The sequence below is a fragment of the Aulostomus chinensis genome, chromosome 6 (genome assembly GCF_037954235.1).
Source record: "Aulostomus chinensis isolate RoL2024-O1b breed Wild chromosome 6, RoL_Achi_v1.0, whole genome shotgun sequence".
NCBI classification, from domain to species: Eukaryota; Metazoa; Chordata; class Actinopteri; order Syngnathiformes; family Aulostomidae; genus Aulostomus; species Aulostomus chinensis.
In genome coordinates this window covers 16,918,799-16,944,979 of record NC_141325.1, presented here as the reverse complement: position 1 = coordinate 16,944,979, position 26,181 = coordinate 16,918,799, and the positions used below count along the sequence as shown (strand labels likewise).

At 40.7% G+C, this 26,181-nt stretch overlaps 1 protein-coding gene and 2 long non-coding RNA genes across 3 annotated transcripts; 2 read left to right on the top strand and 1 right to left on the bottom strand.

Annotated features, from left to right (window-relative positions):
• Window positions 1-6,262: 6,262 nt before the first annotated feature.
• Window positions 6,263-9,424, top strand: xbp1 (X-box binding protein 1). Its single transcript, XM_086206834.1, is given in 6 exon segments — window positions 6,263-6,629; window positions 7,076-7,172; window positions 7,923-8,039; window positions 8,125-8,205; window positions 8,208-8,291; window positions 8,412-9,424. Coding segments are annotated over 6 exon segments (1,200 nt in total). The 5' UTR covers window positions 6,263-6,384; the 3' UTR covers window positions 8,988-9,424.
• Window positions 9,425-9,963: 539 nt separating this feature from the next.
• LOC147260318 (uncharacterized) lies at window positions 9,964-12,640 on the bottom strand. Its single transcript, XR_015116558.1, has 3 exons — window positions 12,528-12,640; window positions 11,283-11,354; window positions 9,964-10,921 (listed from the first exon to the last, which is right to left on the bottom strand). It is a non-coding gene; the product is annotated as an uncharacterized LOC147260318 (long non-coding RNA).
• A 9,544-nt stretch (window positions 12,641-22,184) lies between these two features.
• LOC147260317 (uncharacterized) lies at window positions 22,185-24,558 on the top strand. The gene is made up of 5 exons (XR_015116283.1): window positions 22,185-22,258; window positions 22,437-22,482; window positions 22,596-22,755; window positions 23,853-23,991; window positions 24,062-24,558. It is a non-coding gene; the product is annotated as an uncharacterized LOC147260317 (long non-coding RNA).
• The last annotated feature ends 1,623 nt before the right edge of the window (window positions 24,559-26,181 follow it).

Genomic DNA, 26,181 nt, shown 5'->3' with positions numbered 1-26,181 from the left:
ACCACTGCTAACACACGGAGCTCCATTCACTGCTCCCTCCTGGACTGAATGTGTAGAAAGTCTCACTACTTTAGTCTTTACTACCACTAAACTAGTAAGTCCCCATACTGAGAACCACGTAAAAATCTAAGCGATAACATTTAATTAATCAATTTGTCATATTTCACCACAATATTCACGCTTGCTTCACATAACATGCTGATTCCGTAGATTGCTGTAGAGATGGGAAATTTGTAGGCCAACCCGGAAGTAAGCGTCACCATGGGTTCGCTCAACAAAAAGCTGAGAGGAATTTTACATTGGAATTTAAATGATTGCCCAAAATAAGCTCTGTGTCAAATAAAAGTGTGTGAGGGTTTCATGTACTCAGCATGATAATCTTCACAAATGAACTCCACTTTTTTTGATTTTTGTAGTGGAAATGCCATCGATAGTCCAAAACTAAGTACACTGCAGAAACAGGAGTTCAACATCGCTGCAACTAGCTTTATGCATCTTTTGTGGCACGATGACTTGGTAGTCATGTTTAGCCACTCGCTAGCAATTTTCAAGACACATGCATGTTTCAAAATACACAAGGGACAAAACAAAAGGATAAAATATCTTATGCTGTGAACCACAGACCTTATTTCATTTCAAATGTTGGCCTCTTGTCTAGGACCTGTTTGCCTCAGTCCTTTCTTTTTTTGACCACTGAATCATGAACACAGCCATTAAGTGCCTATTTTAGACACTTTTACATAGTCAAATTATAGCAACAACAGATTAGTGAGAAGAAGATAGATGTATTTTGTCATAATTAGAACATGTATTTAATAGGAGCCAATATCGTGGGAACATTCCCTGCTGTCAGAGAAAACAGGCCTCTAATTTCTAGCTGACAAAACTGACAGTTTTGACGAATGAGTCTTGCTTACTGCAGTTGTCGTCAGCTGGTGCTAGTAAAAGAATGTTCTAATGATGTTAATGTTAAGATTATGTTTCCGTAGGGTTAAATGTTTACCAAGGAAAAAAAATTTGAACAATGTTAAGAGCAAAACGATTCTAATTGTGTTTCTGTCAAAATTATACAACACTGGAACTGCGACATTCCAATGCAGTATATAAATGGACTCAATTTTATATAGCGCTTTTCTACCTCAGCGGTACTCAAAGCGCTTTACAGTGTCATCTCATTCACCCATTCACACACACTGATGGTGGAGGCTGCCATGCAAGGCGCCAACCTACTCATCAGGAGCAATTATGGGTTCAGTATCTTGCTCAAGGACACTTTGACATGGTCACCGGGTCGAGGATTGAACCAGCAACCCTTCGGTTGCTAGACGGCCACTCTACTCCTGAGCCATGCCGCCCACATATACACAAATTAAAAATGCGTTCTTGGGGTGTCACCGGCACCCTAGAATATAAAACTGTCCTGTATTGAAATATAAAATGCACTGTGCCTTAGTGAATAAGTACGAGACAAAATCTGCCCTGTAATTTCAACCACAAACTAGAGCACAAATAAGTATTTGGCTCTCAAAGTGATCCATTCATCCATCCATCTTCTTCCACTTATTCCTCAAAGGGCTCTCGTGGGGGTGCTGGAGCCTATCCCAGTGGCCTTCGGGCGAGAGGCGGGGTTCACCCTGGACAGGTCACCAGTCCATCGCAGGGCCAACACATAGAGACAGACAACCATTCACACTCACAGTCACACCTACGGTCAATTTAGAGTATCAATCAGCCTCGTCCCCTCTTGATGTCTTTGGACTGTGGGAGGAAGCTGGAGTACCAGAGAGAACCCACACAGGAACAGGGAGAACATGGAGACTCCACACAGAAAGATCCCGTGCTTGAGCCAGGACTCAGACCCGGAACCTTCTTGCTGTGAGGCGACACTGCTGACCACTGCACCACCGTGCCGCCTTCTCAAAGTGATATGAAGCTTAACTTTGCCTTGTATTGAAATGACACACATCATATTTTCATCTCTGAAACCACATTTATCTTCTAAAAGGAATTGTGTATCAACAGAAATGGCAAAGAACGACAAGAGCTTCTTGAGATAAGGCTGGGATGGTGACATGCACAGATCTGGCTGTGTCATTCAACCAGCCAGTCCACACATATCTGAAAATGGCTAACCAAACGTTGCTGCATTACATTTGAAAAATACAAATGTCCACTTTCTTAGCTTAAAAATGACCAAAAAATAAATAAATTCACAGGATAAGAATTGTGCAGATTCTACCTCTGTTTACTTCCTGCTTGAAAAGTACAACCATTGTTTCAACATGACTGCAATGATGATTAGACAGTTGCACCAAGGGAAACCTTGACAAGCATAGCAACAGTAAATACACTTTCTTCAGTGTTAGACATTTTCCAGAAATAAAACTTTTCCAACCCTTTTTTTAAAATCAGCAAACTTTTGCTGAAATGTTTATGGGTTCCCCTTTCATTCCCTCAAAGTCTCTGAAATGGAACAGTTGTTTCTCAGACATTTATTGATGCTTGTCTTGTGGCAAAGAATGCTTGAATTCAGCTCAATGTCAAGCTGATAAACAAATTGATAAAATAAATATATATAATACACTACCAGTCAAACATTCGGACACATCCTCTCATTTAATGTTTTTTCTTAATTTTTCATGACTATTCACATTGTAGATTCTCACTGAAGGCATCATAACTATGAATGAGCACATATGGAATTATGTTGTAAACAAGAAAAGTGTGAAATAATTCAAAACACGTTTTATATTTTAGATTCTTCAAAATACCCACCCTTTGCTTTGGTTACTGCTTTGCTCACTCTTCTCTCAATGAGCTTCATGAGGTCGTCACCTGAAATGGTTTTCCAACATTCTTGAAGGAGTTCCCAGAGATGGTGAGCATTTATTGGCCCTTTTGTCTTCACTCTGTGGTTCATCTCATCCCAAACCATCTTGATTGGGTTCAGGTCAGGTGACTGTGGAGGCCTGAGGTGTGTTTGAGGTCGTTGTCCCGTTGAAAAATAAATGATGGTCCAACTAAACACAAACCAGATGGGATGGCATGTTGCTGCAGGACGCTGTGGTAGCCATGCTGGTTCAGTGTGCCTTCAATTTTGAATAAATCCCCAACAGTGTCACCAGCAAAGCACCCCCACACCATCACCCCTCCCCCTCCATGCTTCACAGTCAGAACCATGCATGTAGAGACCATCCGTTCACCTTTTCTGTGTCACACCAAGACACGGTGGGTGGAGCCAAAGATCTCAAATTTAGACTCATCGGACCAAAGCACAGATTTCCACCAGTCTGATGTCCATTCCTTGTGTTTCTTGGCCCAAACAAATCTCTTCTGCTGGTTACTTTTCCTTAGTAGTGGTTTCTTAGCAGCTATTCGACCACTAAGGCCTGATTGGCGCAGTCTCCTCTGAACCGTTGATGTAGAGGTGTGACTGCTACCAGAACTCTGAGTGGCATTTATCCAGGCTCTAATCTGAGGTGCTGTTAACTTGTGATTTCTGAGGCTGGTGACTCAGATGAACTTATCCTCAGCAGCAGAGGAGACTCTTGGTCTTCCTTTCCTGCGGCGGTCCTCATGTGAGCCAGTTTGTCTTAGCGCTTGATGGTTTTTGCAACTGCACTTGGGGACACATTCAAAGTTTTTTAAATTATCCAGACTGACTGACCTTCAGTTCTTAAAGTAATGATGGACTGTCGTTTCTCTTTACTCAGCTGATTGGTTCCTGCCATAATATGAATTCTACCAGTTGTCAAATAGAGCTGTCAGCTGTGTACCAACCTGACTTCTGCACAACACAACTGATGGTCCCAACCCCATTAAGAGGCAAGAAATTCCACAAATGAACCCTGTAGAGGCCCACCTGTGAAGGGAAAACCATTTCAGGTGATGACATCATGACGCTCACTGAGAGAGGGCCAAGGGTTTGCAGTGCTGTCATCAAAGCAAAGGGTGACTACTAAGGGTGGAATGTAAAATATAAAACATATTTATTGTTATTTAACTTTTTTTCTTTGCTACATAATTCCATACATCTAGCTTCATATATTTGATGTCTTCAGTATGTATCCACAATGTAGAAAGTAATAAAAAAAAAAAAGAAAAAAAACATTGAATGAGGTGTGTCCAAACTTTTGACTGGTAGTGTACAAAATACACTATGAATTCTTTAAAACCAATCAAACAGCGAAGGGTGTTTGTTGCAATGAGTAGCTTGAATGTCTTTGTTTCACACCTCACTCAATGAGCAGTAATTGTTGGTAGTTAAGTAATTACACCCACATAAGCACATCACGAGTAAAGAGGATTTTAATTAAGTACTTCAAGATTTTACATCTGTGTAATAATAGTGGATAGTCATTTAACGATGACATGTTGGAAAAACCTGAACTGAATGCATGATTTGCATTTTACAAGTGCAGCATTCACTGTAAACGACCACCCTTCACACATGCATGACATAAATATTCTAATCCTGCGCTTGAGAGCTACACAAATAGAAGCGTTCAATTCACTGAAAGCAAATGTGACATTTGTCTCATTCCCTGAGGGAAGTTCCCATCTAAATTGCCCAGCCGAGAAACTGACTGATCTCATGGCTGTAGCATGTGTGCTATATTCATTTTCTCTTTGCCTGTTTGCTCTCATCTTTGACACAATGAAACTTGTCAGAAGGAAGTATGAAGTTCAAAGGAACACTCACCTCCCTATTGGCTTCAAGCCTTCTACCAAATTAATATTCACACTTGGCTCATGTGGCCACAGCAGTCTAACCTGTTTGCTACATTTCCAGGAATAAAAGACATCCTGTTTTCAAATCCGGCCATCATCTTCAGCACAATACTATACTAGACACAAACACAGACACACAGACACACACACAGACACACACACACGTAATGCCATAAACCCTCCCCTCGACTCACTTTCTCTGATGTTGAGTCTATAGTGCCAGTAAAACTCAGCAAACACGCCATTGTTTGTTCTAGCTCCTGTAGGTCGTCCGACTGAGGTGATAGACTTCAGGTCAAAGCAAGCTGTAAACAATAATGGCACCACATACAGCAAAAATGTGAATTGCCTTTTGAGGACAAGTAGTGCTTCCAGGTGGGTACATACTTGTGAACTGACTTGTTGTGTGTCTTTCCTTTTCTTTTTTTTAATTTTGTTGAACATTTTCTGATTGAATGTTTAGTTTTTCTCTGGAACCTGGGTGGGTGTTGGCTTAAATACAGATGACCCAAAAAGTGTTATAGTCACAGAATAATTCACTTCATACACCCTCTTTGTAAACTGATTTAATCAGATAAATTACAATTTATCGCATCAAGAATCTATTTTTCCAATTTTGTTCCTCTACAATTTTGCTTTAGGGGTGCAGAAGAATAGTGTATTCACCTAAGAAAAAATAAAAATGAATCCTCTAGTTGCTCTGACTTAAAGAGATACATTTTACCATTTTAATCCATAAAAGTGCTTTTTGTTCTTGAACGCTTATCTCATTCATCCTGGACAACATCATATGTTTTAATGATGTTAAAACACACGGCAAGACAATAAAATGTATCGACTCAAACGACACCACTTTACAGGAAGGAGGATAGGTTAATTTCAAGGAAAGACACCCCAGCCTATTCTCGTTTGCTAAGGCATGAGGAAGTGGCACTGTGCAAAACAAAGAGTAAGAAGCATGCAATATCCTCAAGAGGTCATACACGTGGAACCATGAAACAAGAGGTAATAATAATAATAATAATAATAATAATGGGAAAAAACAATAACAATCAAAAACCCACAGATGAAAATTAAAACAAAAAATGATTCTCATGAAAAAAAAACTTTTAAAGTGTGATATAGGAAATTCCCGTGTAACTTTTGCGCTTTATACACATAAAGTATTTGCTGTTGTTTATTTCCCAAGTGAAGTTGAAAATACCCCGTAAAATGGACGGACGGACGGTCTCTGAATAAAAATTTGAAGCAATAATTCCTTCAAACAGCGAGTTTAGTGTGATGCGCCCCAGAAAACCCCGGTTAATGCTATTACATCATCAACCACAGGATGTAAATCGGTTATTTTGATGGCGAAAATGACATTTTGTGGGCATGAAACGGTACCGGGAATTCACACGAAGTCTTCTGCAAGCACAGTGAAACTTCGAATGCAAATTACGTCAGCACGTCGACCAATCAAAGACCGTAACCTTTCTGCGTCAGCAGGGCCAAAAGCCTATCAGGTGTTACCACGACAGTAGAAAAGATCTCTTGCGCTTCCTGCCTTGTCGGTCAGTTGACAATTACCGGAGGAACGGTCAAGAGTTCCCCTCTGAATTTAATAAGGGAACCCGGTTATTTCTGATTTGAGACCAAAGAGGATATTCAAACATGGTGGTGGTAGCAGCAGCAGCAGCAGCAGCCGGGGGAGCCCATAAGGTGCTCCTGATATCAGGCAAACATACCGCCTCTTCCAGCGGCTCACAGGCAGGCTTCAGTCGGCCCATCTCTGTCGTTTTACCGTCAGCGGCAAACCAGGCGTCGTCTGATTCAGAGTCCAGCAGCTCGGCGGGGCCGCCGGTACGAAAAAGACAAAGGCTTACACACTTGAGCCCGGAGGAGAAAGCACTTCGCAGGTTGGTGTTGAGAGATAATGTCTAATATATGGATTTAAATAATTACGATGTGCCAGTTGTTCCGGGAATATTGAATGGGACACGCCCAAATATGTCGACCCACTCACAAAATATTGAAAACATAGATTCTGTTAAAATATGTTGCATCATAAAACTATGAATTGATTATCCACTCCGTCTACGGTCGTTCTTAGTTCAGTTAAACGGAATAAACGTGGCCATTCTAACTCGTGGACTTTGACCCAGCCTGTCAAATTGCTATCTGGGTGAACTGGCCGGGTGGACCCTCCTGGCTCTGCTGTTTCAGAGCAGGACACTGATATCCTGGTATGTCTGCCTGCGTGGCAAGAACATGGCCGGTGATTGCGCAGTACACTGTCAGTGGGCTTAGTCAGCACCATGGAAAAAATTTGTTAAATTCCGTGTGTGTGTGTGTTTTTCTCCAGGAAACTTAAGAACAGAGTCGCTGCTCAGACAGCCAGAGACAGAAAAAAGGCTAAAATGGGAGAGTTGGAACAGCAAGTCCTGGAGTTGGAACTTGAGGTAAATGTTTGTTTGTAATCTCCTGGCAGGGATGTGCCAAGAATTCTTGGCTTTTACTTATAACCCTTACTCCAGTTTCTCATGTTCCAGCAGTACTACAGTCAGAACCAGTAGTAGATGAAAGTCTAATGTCATCAAAATGGCATTCTGAATTCAGCAGCTCTCATCAAAGTCCATTTTCAATACCTGTTTGCATGGATTTAAGGGCTCTAACTGACTTTTCCCTAATTCATCCACTTGTGATGTGGATTCACAATTAATCATTTAGTCTATACAATAAGACTGAAAATACGTGCACGTTGTAGGTATTGTAAGATCTTATGTTTCATCCTCTGTTTATCATGAGGGAAATGAAGTTCATGATGCAGTTTGCATGATTTCCATATGTTGTTGGCTTTCAAATCCAGTTTACTTGGGTTTTGTTTCACAAATCTAAGTATTGTATAAATTTAATTTGGTACATAACCAATATATTCTGATTATCAGCAACAGCAGTTTTTAAAATCAGCAACACAGATATAGTGCATCCCTAGTATGGCTTTTAATGAGTAACATATTAACTATTCTTCCAGTGGACTCATTTAATAGCTGTAAATGCTCTAATGGATGTCTGTTGTCCATTTTTCAGTTGACAACCCTTATGTTCATTGCTGTTTCACTTCTAAATAGTTTCAAGCCACATTCCTTCATGCATCACTTCCTGATAAATGTCTGCTAGTTTCAAGTACCAACATCTGTTTCTTTCCACAGAATCAGAAACTTCACATTGAGAACCAGCTGCTTCTGGAAAAGACAAATGGACTTCTGACAGAAAATGAGGAACTGAGACAGAGACTTGGGTTGGACACCCTCGAATCCAAAGAGAAGGTACGCTCAAAGTACTGCAGTTGTAGAGGTATTCTCAGTGATCATGTCTTGAACAGAGTAACCTTAATGACCATCTATGTCTTAGGTTCAGGTTCTGTTGTCCAGTGGGAATGACACAGATTTGGGGATCGGGTCTTCTGAGTCCGCAGCACTCAGGCTACGTGTGCCTCCGCAGCAGGTGCAGGCCCAGCAGTTCCTAAATCTGAAGACTTCACAATGGATACAGATGGTCCTGACACTACAGACAATGAGGTATGTCCCACACAGTGATCCCTTTTCTTTGAGATTTCAATACCATTTCCAGGACGGCTCTGTAATAACTGTGGTTGGGTCAGGGGTTACTTGGCTAATCTTGTTTCTCCTCTTCTGTAGTCTGATCTGCTACTGGGCATTTTGGACATCCTTGACCCAGAGCTGTTCCTTAAGTCTTGTGAACAGGAGTGCCAGGAGCCGCAGGTGCTGCTGGTCGGAGGGGGGAACCCAGTACCTGCCGCCACACCTGCAACTCTGGGGGCCCCATCAGTTAAGCTGGAGGCCCTTAATGAACTGATCCATTTTGATCACTTCTACACTAAGCCCGTGGAGGAGGTGAGTCACGGGCAGTGCAACGACTCGGGAAGCAGCGCAGACAAGAAGATTGATGAGGTGGCCTTCCCTGTCGTTGAGGTGGTGGTGGAGGATGAAACCGTCTGCATCAAGGACGAACCAGAGGAAGTGGTCATCCCCAGGTGTGATGGTCACAGTGAAGTGGATGACTTTTTCTCTGCATCTTCCTCCCCTGCACTCAGCGTCCTGGATAAAGAAGCCTGCCTGGCAGACACCTACAGTGACTCTGGATACGAAGGGTCCCCTTCCCCTTTCAGTGACATGTCCTCTCCCTTGTGCTCAGAGAGCTCCTGGGAAGACATGTTTGCTAATGAACTCTTCCCACAGCTTATTAGTGTCTAAACCCTGTAGCCCACTAAGTGAATATACATGTAAGAGCTAAAGTGTAGTGTCCATAGCTACGGATAAACACCGTTCATATACCACCACCTACTCATGTACAGGCTAAAGTTAAGCACATAATCTCCTTTTATTACAGCAGGTCTGTACCACTAGTGATGCTGCATTGACTTGTGGGAGATGGAGTTCATGACTGCTTAGTTTGCAGTACTGCAGAGGATTTAAGATTGCTTGCAAATCTTTAACTCATTCAAGATGGGGTGGAATCCAGTATTTCAGTAAATTTATAGAGGGATGGGGCCGATCATTTAAATATGACAATTTATTTATTTGTGTATTCTGCTTCTGAGTCACTGTATGTACGCATGTAAAAAAAACTTCTAATTTGTTTGCTGCTTTCCTTTAGTCTAATTACAGCATTAAAAAATTTTTGCATTGCATTTTGTCTCATTGCAGTCATTGAGCATTTTTGAGAGACGGATGAATGAGTTTTGATGGCATGAGTACAGGAAAGAGAAGAAAAGGACTATTGCTGATCACAGCTGACAGCAGTGTTTACTAAGCAATATTACACCGAGCTATAAAGATTATTTATTCTTCTGAAAAAACAGCATATGACCCTTAACTGGCTTCAAAATTGATTTTAAAAAGATATAGATGAAGTACCAGTACAGTTTATTTCATAGCCAGGGGCCAAACGTTGTGATCTTGATGGTAGGAACAGTCAGCTGATGACTGCTGGGGGACAATGGTTGGTATGAGGACAGAGCAGACATGAAATGGTTCTGAGGCCATGAAAGACTTGCGAAGCATCAATTAAAATATGAAATGTTAGATGTTCTGCCCATGAAAGATGAATAGACTTAAGTAAAAAGTCCAAATTATGTTAATTTTGTCCACGGACCAGACTTGCCTAAGTGTCACAAGACCTTGAGTTATTGTCAAGAAGATTATAATTGATAGTGAAATGACTAAAATCTGACTGAAAACTCTTGCGCACTGTAGTCTAAAAACACAACACATAAAAACAAATACTCTGATATTAAATAGAGAAAGAGAAACATGAATATAAATCAAGTGGTGGAATAAAACTTTAATATAATTGTTAAAAATACAGTGGAATTATTTCAGCAATTTTTATACAACAGAACTACTTGTAAATGCAACGGGAGATATTAAAATATTTTTAAAAAAAATTAGCTACTAAAATTTCTCTAGACCAAAACAACGAAGCCTCTGAAAACAAGTTTATAAGATAAGTTAAAAAAAAAACACAAAAAAAACCCCTCATTTAAAACTGTTAAATATGAGCAATCATATTTTGGAATCATGGAGTCAAATCTCTCTTCCATCCTTTCCAGTGTTTATACTCGCCATCTCTTTTGTGCCAGTGGAATCTCCCATTTTTAGGAAAGACATGCGTTACGTAACACTTATAATGTAACTGTGAGCTTCCTGGGACTTAAACCAGAGACACTTTAAGTACGGGCCTCCTAATGTAAATAGGTCAGTGTAGGTATTGTTTGTGATTTGTCCTGGTGAAAAGAGAATAGGCAGAGGGGTGAACACACCCTCCCCCTCAGGCCCTCTATTCCTAACACAACTATGGAGACATTTGTCTCTTTAAAGTCCCCAAGCCATAACCTCTGGGTTGAACAAAAGCTCTTCTTTGAGCTGATTAGATCGGGTTAAATACATCATCTCAAATCTCAAGGAGCCGCTGGCCACTCGTCTCTGTTAGCTTTCACAGTCACTGATCATAAAATCTGTGCCAGTCACGTCCTCTTCCGAGCAGCCACTCAAGAGAATGTCAGGAGATTGTTGGGCAGCAAGAGCTAAACAATTTCAGTGTAATTTGACCAGGGTTTTATATTCTTGCGGTAGGTTGAGTTGAGGGAAGCCACAGTTGCCTTTGACGTAACTCTGCTCCAGTTACCCTGAAAGAGTGGGTGAGAGATTACACATTTCCTGTTTAAGATCTGCAAACCACAAGCAAAGTGCTTCAGCTGTTAAAGTTGAAACTGAGAAATATCTGCAGGGACAGGACCTAGTTTCTGGTTTACTCAGGGACAACAGACTAATTTCTGTTTTTGTTGATTTAATCTATTTGTTTGAGGAAATTCATGGATGTTGTGGTTAGAAAGGATCATCTTGTGTTGAGAGATGTCCTTTTCTGGAGCTGTGTGTGTGTGTGTGTGTGTGTGTGTGTGTGTGTGTGTGTGTGTGTGTGTGTGTGTGTGTGTGTGTATACTTGGTTTTTGTTATCTATTGGAGACCTTTTCTTGTATAAACACTAACCTTACCAGGAGCCCTAGTCCTCATGGGCATTAAAGACCGGTCCTAATGCGGCAGAACTTAATTTATGAAGACCTGGTCAAAGTTAGAGCGAAGACGTAAATTGCAGTTAGCTTGAGGTTGAGGTTAGGCATCAATTGGTTAGGGTAAGGATTAAGATTAGGGCTTGGGTTAGGAGGGTTAGGGTTAGTGTTAGGGTTAGGGTATGGATGTCAATGGAATGTCCTAATAAGGATAGCTACCTCTGGGTTAGGGTTAGGGTTAGGGTTAGGGTTAACCCTAACCTGTGTGTGTGTGTGTGTGTGTGTGTGTGTGTGTGTGTGTGTGTGTGTGTGCGCGTGTGTGTGTGTGTGCGTGTGTTTGTATGTTGAGGCTTCTGGTGAGATTTTATGTTCAATCAGGAATTAAACCATTACCATACACCAATGAGTCACAGCAGATTTTGAGTATTCATGTTTTTGCATGAAGACCTCATACTAAATTTCTAAATAACTCTAGGAGGGTGCTATTAGTGACTTCCAACTGGGGTTTTTTTCCAATATTTTGTATTTACATTTAAATGCTCTGGTGCTCTTTGAAATAATTTTTGCGTGATGAAGACCTGAAAAATAGTGAAGTGATTGATAATGTTCTTTTGTTAAATCCTTTTATAAATGTGACCAAGACCTTTGTGATAAGGGTAGGTGTTGCAAGCGCTGCCTAGAGTAAAAAATTAGTTGATTGTTTCTCATTTATTTACTTTTTTAATGTCTTGAATGTATTATGTCATTTATTCTGTTTTTTTTTTTTAATTAATTGTCTCATGTTCTTAATACACCAAAATAAAGTAATTAATCCAAATCTATGATCCAGGTCATGAGAATTTCTTGAGCACAAAAATTTCCTGACCCCCCCCACCCCATGTGGACTAGTGTATGAGTAGATGTATATTTGATTAGTGCACATGTGCCACAATTATTGCACAGTAATTTGGAACTTTTGTTGATCAATGAAATATTGTTTTTTTTTAACATCTCAAGAAAGTTTCTGTTGCCATAATTTTGTTGTGGTGTAGTGGATCCTATGTGTTTAAACGCTGATATGCATAGCCTGTCGTTAATTTTGCTTTGAAATATGGTAATAATGGTAATTGGCTTATAAATTCTTTATTGTCGAACTGACATGATGCCAACGTGGTTCTGAAAGTCAAAGTTCATTCTTAAATTAGAGCCAGATTTGTTTTACTAATGTGACACTGTCGTCACCTACGCGTGGATTTGGATAAAGCTCCCTGCTGGTCTCCAGTTACTTTGCTCAGCAATATTAAAAAGAGGATCTTTAAAGCTTCCCTGGCAGCTGCCACTTATACAGTCAGAGCGTTTGAGCTCCTCAGACATGAGGTAAACTCTAAACTCGAGGTCTATCCACTCTTGACACAATTACAGATATTTCCATACTGAATGAAGTTTCTGAGAAATAAAAGAGAAAAAAATATCTTCCACCTGATCAAACAAGACATGTTGTAAAGCAAACAAAAGATCAAGGTAGCTAGAAGGACATAACATGGCTCATGTGACAGTTTTCTCATGTGTGTGTGTGTGTGTGTGTGTGGGGGGGGGGTGATAATGAATCTGACAGGAAGGGGTGAGGCGGGGTCACACTCACTCTGCAGTCTGTAGAGCCTCCAGGGCTGTGGGTCACCTGACCCACATAAGGAATGGAAGTCCCTTCAACGATCTCCGAGGAAAGGCTAATGAGTGGGTGATCACAAGTTATGGGGGGAGGGATTTATAGCCTTTGGTATTTAGGGCGTTTTATGAATGATTCAGCTGGGCAAAACTGTTCCTGGTCATTTCAAACAAACAACATCTGTCCATCTCTTGGAGAACATGGAGGAACATGAGTCACCAGCATGTTTAAACACCAGATTGCTTCAAAAAAAAAAAAAGAAGGGAGCCTTGTTAATCCAGCCTTTCAGCTTCCAAAAGGTGTGTTTCCCATCGTACTTATGTCTGGCTTGTTTTTCTGGATCTTTAGTTAAGGTTGAACAATTCAAATGATTATTTCATATGAAGCAATTCATTATCTGAGAAATAGTTATCAATCATCAGTCTTTCATGTACATCCTACCATTCGAGCTGTTCTTGTTTTCACATTTTAAAGGAACAATAAAGAAAAGAACAACATGACTTTACCAGACCTCCTCTGGGCTGTCCGCAGTTAGTCATGCACTTCTTAGTTGCATCACAACTTCAACGTGTACCCAAGAAAAACAGGAAAGTAGAATATTATTGTAACGGTGAAGCACACATGTGGCTAATGATGCACACACGCCACCGTGCACTCACACAGACACACATTTGCTCAGTCAAGGTGGCATAATCTCCAACTGAGGCAGAGATTGTTTTCCTCAGTTTCCCCTGACAACAAAGGAGGTCAGTCAAGCGTGTTGAGGCATGTCTGATCGATGGCACTCGGCCAAGGCTCACTGGGGGAACAGTAGTACTACTTATAGGGCTGAAGTGTGACTGAAAGTCAGGAACATGCTGTTCTAAGCACAAGTGTGAATGCACAGGAGAAGCACTGAGCTCTGATCTTTCAGACCACATTTGGAGGCCTTTTTTGGGGGCGCGATGCAAATGAAACCTGGGCTACACTGATACCCTCTTTCCGCTGCGCAAACTCACAAAAAAGCAGGTTGACTCCTTTCTCATCGCAAATGATGAGTTCCTTTTTCTTTTCTTTTTTTTCCTGGTGTGTCCCACTTAACGTCATGCATTGGAAAACGTGGTAAACAAACAGGGTAGGAAGCTGTTTAGGGGCAGCTATGCTGTTTCAGGAATTACAGTTTGTATTTTCTGCTGAAGAAGAAAAACATTCTAATTTGTGCCAGCTGTGTCATATTAGTTTTCTAAATGACAGCAGAAAATTTGAAAAAAACTCTACATAGTAGATTTACATTAAAAATGCATTAAAAATTGGATTAGATATCCTATCTTTTTTAATTTCTGATTTAATTTCTGAATAAACAACAAAGCTTGCAGAAACTGTCAGTCCATGTGTTTCTGTGGACATCGAGTGGGGAAATTAGACCGTAGAGATCACTAGAGATGCATGTGGAGATTCATTCTAATGCCAAGCTTGAACTTGCAGACTGCTGTCCATTTGCAGTTGTGTCACCTGACACGTCAGTGTCATGCAGTTCTGAACAGGGCAAAGATGCTTTCTATTTCACTGAAAGCTCTTTGTGCAATACCACGATGCTCGAACAAACTAGTTAAGATACCAGAAACATGGTCGGATTTAAAATGAGCACAAATAATATACAACATTGAGTATAGCACGAACATTATTCCCTGCAGTCAAGTCCATACACACAGGCTGATTTAGAAACAAGACGTAGCATTTGGGGAAAACGGAATCAATAGAAACTAAATTACGGTGAGAAATGGTTTCCATCCCTCCGTCCATCCATTTTCTACCGCTTATCCTGTTAAGGGTCGTGGGGAGACTGCAGCCTATCCCAGCAGCCTTCTGGAGAGAGGCGGGGTTCACCCTGGTTGCCAGTCCATCGCAGGGCCAACACATAGAGACAGACAACCATTCACTCTCACAGTCACACCTACGGTCAATTTAGAGTATCAGAAGCCAGAGTACCCGGCGAGAATCCACGCAGGAACAGGGAGATCATGTAAACTCCACACAGAAAGACCCTGTGCCCGAGCTCAAACCCGGAACCTTCTTGCAGTGAGGAAACAGTGCTGACCACTGCACCACCGCACTACTTGAAATTGTTTCCAAAGTGTCCTATAAGATATTCTGTAACATTGATGTCAGTGATATTAGTCTGACTCCAGAAGAACAGAGAACACATGAGTCAGACACTGACACAACAAAGCTTCAAGTAGAACGAGTACTAACCACAATATCAGCAGGCCAACGTTCGTGCCACACCTAGCAGGGAGGAAGTTCTATCATCAGGAAATATGCCTGCAGCTTCCACAGTCAAATACATCGTGAAATGACTTTCGTTTAACTTGTTTAGATTAGCCCAGTATCCTTATGTGCCTTAACATATTGCTTTGCAGCACTAAGGAACAGGAAGTCCTAGTCTTTGCCCATGTATAATGCAGTTTATAGGGTCACAGCACTTAGAAAGCAATAGAATGAATCACTCCACTTCTTCTCATCAATAAAAAAAGAATGTCTCATCATAAAGAGACACTGTATAACCATTTTTTTTTGCTTTAATAAACGACAATAATTTATTCGTTATGACAAAATTAAGGCCCTGCAATCAGGATGAATAGTTTTGTATTGTAAATTTAGGCAGGCTAAATCAGGGTCTCTGGAGTGACATTTGATATAAATCGAGCAAATGGAGGCAGCGGGTGGACTGGCGTCAAACATTACACAAGGCTCCATTGCCATGGTTTCATTTCCTGTACATGTGGCAGGTCTTCATGAGGCAGCCTGTCTGCCGGGAGAAAACATTCATCACTTAGTTTCCTCCTACACAGCGTGGCAGATTCTCTCTTTGAAGCTCTCTCGAAGGGAACAAATAACAAATCAGAACAGATCAAGCGGATTTAAACTGCTGATCATGAATATCTTTTGATATCATCTAAATTACTTCATCCCTCTTAACCATGACTGTGCTTTTGCGTTTTATTCATTAATCGAATTCAAATGTTGAGGTCCTACAGTTGTAACATAGAGGAAAACTTAAGAGCTACAATTATACGTCAGCTCAAATGTTTGATTGGCATTTCCGTGCTCTTTCAGGCCCCTCAGGTGACAGGCTCTTGAATCAGCCTGTTTGCCAGCAATTGCAAAATATGCTTATAAACATCATAGAACACAGACAGGCACAGACAGGCACAGACAGACAGACAGACACACACACACACACACACACACACGCGCGCGCGCACACTGAGTACAATAATCCCCCGTGGAATTTCATGTGCTTTCATCAAGACCACCCACTGACATCTGAGACAATAACGACTCTTTCTGTTGTAATACTGAAGATTTCTGCCATGACAGGTGAATGAGTCCAATGGGTGCCACAAGGGTGATGTTGTCCAACCCAGAAGTGAGCGTCATCATGGGCTCCTTCAACCAAAAGCCAATGGCCAGTTAGATTTTGGATTATTGCGACAAATTATGCTATGAACAAATTGCACCATGGTCATAACTAAACTTTGTGAATCATATGCTATTAGTGTGATGACTTTAGCCTTGTTTAGCCACTTGTTAGCAGCACAAAAACATGTTGGTGATCTCAGAAGTTTCCACTGGAAATGAATTAAGTTCCTGGATATTGTTAAAAACAATGAAAACAAAGATTCAAGGCTGATGTCAACAAATTAGTTGGGGGGGTTATAGCATTTGCCAAAGAAGAACGTATTAAATTTTGGTTAAAATCTTTGTAACATTGAATTTGGCTGAGGATCTTAATAATTGCCTGTCTGTCAGTAAGATATCCTTTGCAGAGGTATGCACCCTCAAAGTGCCTTTTTGTTCAATTCTACTTCAGCCACTGAAGAGAAACTCTCTATCCCAGGAATGATAACATGATAACAGTGCCTACAATGGACACATAACAGTTTGACTTGTTAGGCTTTCACCACTGTAACCACAACAGGTGTTTTTTTTTTCTCAGTTGGTCACAGGCTATAAGCGTTCCATCACATTTGGGCACTACAGGAGTATTTCGGTCAGTGGTGAGGCAACCTTTATCCTGCGACAGGTCAACTGGAGCTTGAGCAAACTGACATTTGTCACAGTGACATAAAAGTCAAATGAGCCACAATTTTTTTGTCATGTTTGTATAAAACATTCAAATATGAGTGTGACTTTGAGAACGGCATAGGCTTCATCCTTCACTGTTTGAGCAGCAATAAGAGAATGTCTACATGTGCCAAGAGTTAGCCGAGGGGAAGTTGGAGGACAAAGGACTCACTCAGAGTACATGCAGCAGCAGAAAAAGGCTTTAAAGACCTGATAAAACCAAGTCATATAGATATTAGAGTTTATGTTTGATATTTCAAACAGATAATGCAGCCACATTTTTTCAATATTGCCAGCAGATATAGGTACATGTCCTGTAAAGATACACTTGTTCGAATAGGCTGCAAGCTCAGTACAGCAAAAAGAGTTGAATTTCACAACTAGGTATTAGCGTAACATTTTCAAGATCAAGCTTTTAGTTGCACAACTCTTCTCTACTGTGCAAACAGTTACATGTTCCCTCCATTCAGCCACAGTCACTTTCAAACCATCACAAAGGGCCTGCCGCGGGTAACCTGGAGGGTAAATATTGAGTTTTCCTGTAAGCAGTTTGTGCCTTTGATATGATGTAATGGAAAGAACACAGGGTTTAAGATCAGAAGACCTGGGTGACTTCATCCTCTACTCATCACAGAGCAGAGTGTTCTGTCACTCTTAATGAAGCAAAGATGCATTTGAAAAGAAAGGATTAGGCAGTTGTTTATGCTGCTCTGGTGGTGTTCCATTAGCTTGTGCTCGGTAAACACATCCCTACTGATATACAGTGTGAGAAAAAATCCTCAAGCTGTCACATCTAGTCTCTGATAGTAATAATAATCATCATTATCATCATCGTCATCATCACCATAATAACGTAAAACTGCCAAAATGAAAGGAAATGGTTAAATATCATGTCATTAACCATGATAATCGAATAAATACGTTATAACTCAACTGTAAACATTGTATGAATAAAAAACAGAATAAAATAAATGTAAGGGCGGCACGGTGGTGCAGTGGTTAGCACTGGAGCCTCACAGCAAGAAGGTTCTGGGTTTATCTCACCATCCAAAGACATCAAGAGGGGACGAGGCTGATTGATACTCTAAATTGACCGTAGGTGTGACTGTGAGTGTGAATGGTTGTCTGTCTCTATGTGTTGGCCCTGTGATGGACTGGTGACCTGTCCAGGGTGAACCCTCTACCCCGAAGGCCACTGGGATAGGCTCCGCCCCCCCCCCCGTGACCCTCAACAGGATAAGCAGTATAAAATGGTTGGATTGAAGATGAATATATTCTGAAAAAAATATATTTATATAATTATGGATTCAAATAATTTTATTATCCTCCATCGCGGTGGCTGTAATGGCTGAAAGTAGCATAACCAAATGTATTTGTTGTACTTCGTGGAACAAGATAGTAATAGGAGGATCTAAAGATTTCCCGGTGTTTAAACCAAAGAATGTGGACTGTATTTAAGATTTTGAACTATTTCTGCCAATGAGCAGCCAGTACCTCATTAACTTAATGCTGTACACTTTCTTTTTGAAACAGTGGTTCTATTTACACCAGCCTGCGTGCAGCAGGATTCTTTATCAGCTGTTTGTTTTGTTCATTAATCTAGTTTCAATATAGTTTTTTATCATCTTCTTTTTTTTCCCCAAGTCTTCAGCTTTACAGGTCTAGACATTTTTCTTCTCAGGCATGAACTCTTGACCCTGAGTGACAAGTCCCAATGAAAGGATGCTTGTTCCTTCTCAAGTTTTCCTCTGCTGCCCCCTCACCCCCTTCCTCAAGGATCGGTGGGGGTGGGTTGGGTTTAGCTGACGAAGAGTAACGTTCCTGGAATATGCCAGCCTGCTGCTGCTTGCTCACTGCCTCCACTGTTCTCAGTGCTCCCACCACCATCCTCTCATCATGGAGACTGGGGATGAGGAGGAAAAGTTGGTATCGTCTTAAAATAACAATCAGCTTTAATAACAGGCCTTTATTGTCAAAAATGCATTTCAGCTTCTGCAGGTGAACCCAAGGTCATTAACATTCCCTAAATGACAGATTGGCAGAGACCTTTGGTTGAGGGGGTAGTGGTGGGGTGGGGGTTAAATTCCAGAATCAGTGTTTGATTCCATAGATTGTTTAATGTTTATTTATTCAAGTGGAGTGCTTAAATCTTCAGTGTGCATCTACAACAGAGCACTATTATTTCTTTAACGGGGAAAATTACTTGGAAATTGTAAAGACAAGAGTCTGGCCTGCAGGAAAGTACTTGGTACTTTGTAACTGCTGACAGTGGATTCCTCTGAAAACAGGAAGAAAACACTGTTCTTACTTACTCGTATCTCTGTGTTTACTCATGTGAGAACATCTGCTTATTAGTAGGAAAATGGTTGGACCTTCAATCAAATTAGACTTTTACAACTATTAAGCCTTCCATCCTTAATTTGTTGCGATTCATTCATTTTGCTTTGAAGTGCGCACTTTCTCTCTTCTGGCTGTCTGGTGTTAACAGTTTCCCCTTTCATGATAATTATGGACGGAATTAAAGATGTTTTTTTTTTCCCTACTAATGTAAAACTATTTTAGCTGTTTCACCCTTCAGCTTACATGAAATTTATAACTTATTTGTTCCTTTTCCTGATCTGCAGACTACCTCCAGGCTCTCCTGAGTGTTTTTACCGTGTGGTACACGAGTGCTGCAATGCTTATATGGCGGCAGAGTGACCCTCAATCACAGCCGTGCATCATACAACTCCCTGGGCATGTGGACCATCTGATCTGCAGCTGAGATGAGGAGAGACTGAAGTTCTGATTTGAGTAAAAAGATAAAAAGTGCCACAATGAGAGAGAGAGAGAGAGAGAGAGAGAGAGAGAGAGATGTATCATGCTACCATTTATAATACAAAAAAGCACACATACAATTGATTTAATGGAATTCTTGTAAATGAATATTAGGAACATATACACCACAATCCAAAAACATCCCCAAAGCCGCAATGGTGCCCTCCTGCTGTGGGAGACATAAGAATTCAAAACTTATCATGTAATCTGCATTATTTAGTCCTGAACTTCAGAGGGACACAATACCTTCTGTGCTCTGAGAAGAGACGTTAAAACAGCCCGACCCCCTTTGTTGTCCTTCTTAACCAGAGAGCCATCTGTACTGACACTGGGTATAATTAATCTATGAGCTTCCTGTCATTACACCTTGAGCTTTCTGGTCTGGAGTCTGGGAAGGATGTTTGGCCCCTTGTCTCTGGCCAGTATGAGCATGCTCTGAGGGTCTGGTGTCTGTTATAGACAAGGATGAGCCTTTGGTGCGGCTTTACTGTCAGGTAAACATTTGGTGAAAGATCAGATAATTATCCACAAAATAAAAGCCGACATTTTACTTTTCTGCAAACCATGAAAACATTCAGTCTCGTGGTTTTTTTTTTTTTAACTGCTTGTTGAAACACAATTTATTTTTTTGAAAATAACACCATTTATGATGTGTGCTTGTATATACAAGCATTCGATGCTTCCACATGAAGGTCCCTGTACATCTGACCCCAGCCCCAATAAACCCACACCCCACATTCCATACAGCATAATGGCTTCACCATGCTGCATTCCACATCTTGTTTCTGTGTTATTGTTCCTCTCTCTCTCTCTCTCTCTCTCTCTCTCTCTCTCTCTCTCTCTCTCTCTCTCTCTCTCTCTCTCTCTCTTTGACTCTGTAGATCGCATAAGGAAATTGATGGAACTGGTCGTGTGACACATGACCAGATACCTGAGGTGGCCTTTCTCTTTGTGAGAAAAAAAAAAACGACAACAAAAAAAACAAAACAAAAACAAAAGAAAAGCAGAACTGGAGGAACCTGTAAGGGGTAACACTGGCCAGCATGTGGTTCTATTGAGCTCGCACACTGCCTGTGTTGAAGTTTTACAGAAATATTAAAGATGCAAACAGAATGCATCGATGGAAAACATTTGTTTCAATATACATGCAATACTCTATTTCTATTTACTTTTTGGGGTGTGTGTCACTTCCCGGTGCCCAGTAATATTCCAGTCACACTGACTTTTTTGAAACCATATGATGTTTCCATTGTTGGCTTTGGCCACGATTTTTTTTTTTTTTTTTTTGCTTAACCCCCTAAAAGTTTCTTGGTTACTTTGGCAGTATGTTTAAGAATGTTTTCATACTGCATGTTCCTCAAATAGGGGTCTGTGTATGTATAAAAAGATCATGTCAATCGTTATTCACCTAATAGCGATCACTTTATTGCTAAAATGAAGAGCAGAACCGGTGCTGATAGATATAAAGCGTCATTGTCTAAATACTGTCAAGCCAGACAGATAAATAAACTGACCAAAAAAACTGCTGAAAACATCACTTCCTTTGCAGAATTAATAGAGATTTTATGGCTGCTGTGGTATCATGAAACTCTTTCTCAGAACTCCAAATGTTACCTTCACAATGTTCATGTTTCTTGGTCCAACCGTCCCCACAAAATTATTTCAAATGTCCAATTTATAAATAAACACAACTTTAGCTGCTGTAGTAACTGTTTTGTAGTTTAATTGATAAAAAACAAACAAAACAAAAGTTTGTGTGTGCAAAAATAACAAAAAAAAAGGTTTAATAAATGTAGTGACCTGAAAAGCAGAGTAATTATCTGAAGTCATCTTAGTTATCAACTGATTATCTGAAATGTTGTGCAGTAGAAGCAGAAGTAAAGTACTATTACCTTGAGTATACATTCCTCCGGCACTACTATTGGTGACATTTACATGTATGTGTTTTCATAACAGTGCTTTTTGGAAAAGGCTAATGAGGGTTCTGTCAATGGGAGCTTACATGCTAACCATTTCATGCAGAACTTGTTGGGACAAACTCTTAATTATTGTGGCACTGCTGTCTGAGAGAAAATAGACGTCTATTGCGTGTAATCACTATATGAAACGTGGAAATCTTGTGCTCACACCTTTAAACTCCACAGCAAACATCCAGCGGTGGAGAAAGCACCATGTTCCTGATAACCCTTTTTACAACATGCCCTTTTGTCCCGTGTTCTTCGACAACACAGTTCCACTGACATTTTACAGCGCATTCCAGTCATAGCCTTTCAGATGATTCGCTTCAAAGCTGTGATGAGGCTAGAAGAGTAACAAAGATGAAGGGCACTAAAAATAGGAACACAAATTGAAGGGTTGACGCCACAAAGCCATGGAGAAGAGTACAGGTTTCACAGCTTTCATACCACATTTCTTTTCTGTGTGTGTGTGTGTGTGTGTGTGTGTGTGTGTGTGTGTGTGTGTCATTCCAGGAAGTTTTGTTCCAACCATGATGACCCCGACCTTTGTCCTCTTAGCATTTCGTTGCTGTTGATCTAAAAACGCCTCTGCTACTGTTCCACTTAGGCTGTCACTACGAAAGAAGAGCAGACAGACTTTAGACACTACAGTGGTATGCTACTTATGATGGCTGTCGTTGTAGGTTGAAGCTGTTGAAATGCAAATCATGAATTAAAGGGCAGCAACATAGTTTTCTTTAATTTTTTTCTTTTATTTATTTAACAGGTCACCAGCCTGAAACGGAGCCACATAGAAAGAGAACCTGTCACATGTATCTGTAGTTTCAAAGAACTCCAGTTAACCTAAAATGTACGCTCAGGCAAGTGGAAGGAAACTGGAGTAACAAGACAGAACATCAGCTGGATTTGAACCCAAACCCTTCCAGGTATGAAGCAGCACTGCTAACCAGACCTCCACGCTGTCCACTACTGCAGTTGCAGCAACAGCTTGAATCTGTGACCTATTGATGACAAACACCCTTTCTTCCAAAAGTAACAGTTTTCCTGTATGCATCTTAAGAAACATCCTTTCTTTCATCTGAAATACATTCCCTGTGAATGAAACGTGTGACAAAAAAGTTATCCTTCGGTTCGACTTTGCAAAGGCTTCAGAAATTGAAAAACACGGAATTAAAATAGTTGAATTGTGAAACAGATCACATGTCTGAGTCTACAAAAAGCTTGAGGCCTTCGCTGTATGCTTTCTGCTGTATATAATCTCATAGCTCCCTCTAGTGTCCAGATGCTGGTTCTGCAGCATAGAATTGCTGAAGAAAAATATACCCTCCTGCTAATCCCACTGACATGGCAGCTAGTAGTTTACGTTGATGTCACAAAAAGTGATGACACAGTAAAGCTCCATAAAGCTTCCTGAGAGTGTAAAGCGTTCATTTAAATGTTAAATACCCGACTAAATGATTCGTGTTTTGTATGAGCTGCGACAAAATTAATCACAGTGTGGCAAATCAGGGTGATTAGAAGCTTATTAAAATGTATAGCATGATTACTCATGAGGAATAGCTTTAAAAACCTGCAGCCCGAACTGTAATAGCAAAGAACTTTTGCAAATTAGCTGACTTTAGATTGAATAAATATAGTTCTTCTATATTCTTCATCTTCTTTAATTACCCCAAATGAATGCACAGGATTAAGAATCTGCACTGCTAAAAAGTACTGGAGGAGACATTGAAATGCAAAGATAAACCTCCTAATTATTCAAAGTCTTACAATTCCCCCTTTTCATCAAAGACTTTTGAAAACTACTCATTATTTTGTTGTTGTTGTTGTTTTTTTAAGGTGAGAACTCATATTTCAACTTCATTTTGAAGGAAAAACTATGAAATGTGGGCAGGGCTGCACATCTTTAGTGGCCAATTTCTGGATTTGAAACATAACTCTGGGGATTAGTAGGGAGAGCGGCTAATTGCTTTAAACCAATGATGGTGAATTAATCCTTTGATTTCTGAACTGCTTTCTTGATTAGAGTGTGAGCACAGGAGGAGGAAGAGGAGGAGGAGAGATAGGACAAAAGCGGGTGAAAGGGAGACTAATGGAGAGGAAAAATAAGAAACAACAACCTGACAATGACTCAGGCAGCTGACTGAACAGCCTCTCATCTGGAGGTAATGACATGAAACCTGTAATCTACAGTGGGGGGGGGGGTCAGGTGACTAATTACACTCTGCTGTGAAGGATGAAGTCGTCCGGGAAGCAGTGTGGGGAACAGGAGGGCTGAGGCCTGGAAGAAAGTCTCCATCACCCAGCTGAGTTGTGAATTCAAAAGGTCCTACTTCTATTTTGGTCTCTATTTCTGAGTCAGCAGGAGGTTAGATACTGCAGGTTTCTGTTCGTTCACAAGGTTGGCTGGTGAACTCGGGTACCATCGCGCAAGAAGAGAATAACTTTAAAAGGCTTTCTGATCTGTAATTCATGCCAAAGAAGCGGTTTCTATGACAACAGAGGCAAGATTTCAGGGTGTATGTTTACAAGCTGTTTGAGCATATTTCTAATGTAACAATAATTATTATTTGAATAAATGTTTTAGTTACTAGTCTCTGATGTATGAATGAGTTAATGCTTTCTACTTTCTATCTCTGGAGGATTATTATCTGATATTAAATTGTCGGTTAAATGTTTTTTTCTGTATTAAATGTTATTCAGTAATTATGATGGAACCCCATCTCACACACTCACACACACACACACACACACACACACACACACACACACACACACACACACACACACATGAATGCATGCACGCATAAATTTAGGATCAATCTGGCCAAAGATGTGTATAAGCGTCACTTTATTTCTCCTATGTAGTCAGTTTACCTCCATCTCCACTCAGTGTTTAGATTCTTACATTTCCCAGGTTGCTTCTCCTGAATTTTCATCGCCGTTTCCAGGGTTGACTTATCATGTCCTCCAGATAACGATAACTGCATTTTTAGTTTCAGTGCAGAAGAGGAGCTCTTGGTATTAGTCCGAAGGAAAGACCAAAACCTTACATTTTGCATCAAGCTGTCTCTCTCTCTTTCAGTCTTTTTTTTTTTTCTGCAATGCTAGAAATATCTGAGTGTGATGTCTAGCCATCTGGATTTGGCATGTTCTCACATAGGGAATTTAAGGTGGACCAACAAACAACAAAAAAAGAGCGGAAAGTATGAAATCTTCCCTTGATAATTACTGTTTTTAATTAGAGTCCGTTTTAGTTAAAGCCTGAAGCCTTGCATTTATAATATCTCCTTGTGGGGACATTTGAGACATGGAAGTATGAATATGCAAACACATGCACAGACAGAAAAGCTGAGCGATGGCCACTTTGAACGCACCCTCTAAACAACTGAGAGTGATATGTAAGCAACAGAATATCAGCAAAACGTGTTTCCTCATCCTCTCCCTTCACCCTCTCTTACTCTCTCTCGCTCTCTCTCACTCGTCTGTCAGAGACGATCACGAGTGTCTGTGAGATGCTCCCATCAGCCTAATTATCAGGGTGGAAGGAAAAGCACTTCAACATCAGCTACACTCTGAATGTCCTTTACTGTCACACACTGCTGCCCTTTATGATGAGCAGTGTTTTGTGTGTGTGTGTGTGTGTGTGTGTGTGTGTGTGTTTTACCAGGATATTGGTGGGCAGCAGATGGATGGAAATTAGCTAATTTTGTGATGCTAATGCTACCACACAAAACACTGTTGTTGATGTGAATCTTCCAGTTCATCCCAAGTCCGTACAGTATTTTAACTTAAGTAAGTATTTTTACACAAGGACTGTACTTAGGTACATTGTTGAGGGGTGGGCTCTCAAAAGTGAAACTGGCCAACTGCAGGAGTGTTCATGGAATTTTCCTGGGTGTGGGCTTGTGGAAGGAGAACTCAATCATCAACACAAGCATCACATTTAGCATGTCACCCCCAAGACTGCAGAAGTCCCACATTACCATGGTTTAAATACTGGTCCTCTTCTCTCTCAACGTGGCACTGTCTATAAATGGCAAACTTGTTTCTTGTACATAAGTGGCAAGGAATGATAGGTTATTACAAATACCCACTGAACATCACCACTGTATCCCTGTTTGAACACCCTTCAACTGGCAGAATATTTTGACTAGCCTGGTTAGTTTTCCTTGAAGTACTCCACACTATAGAGGTAGATATAATCTCTGACCCTGAGCTCCCTCCATCCATCTTTCAGAGTCCAAGTGAAACTACAGAGGGAATAACCTGTTGACCTGTGTGAGCAGATACCAAGGACGTATGGAACGTTCCATAACAAAAGGGACACAATCAGAGCAGCACAACTGGAACCT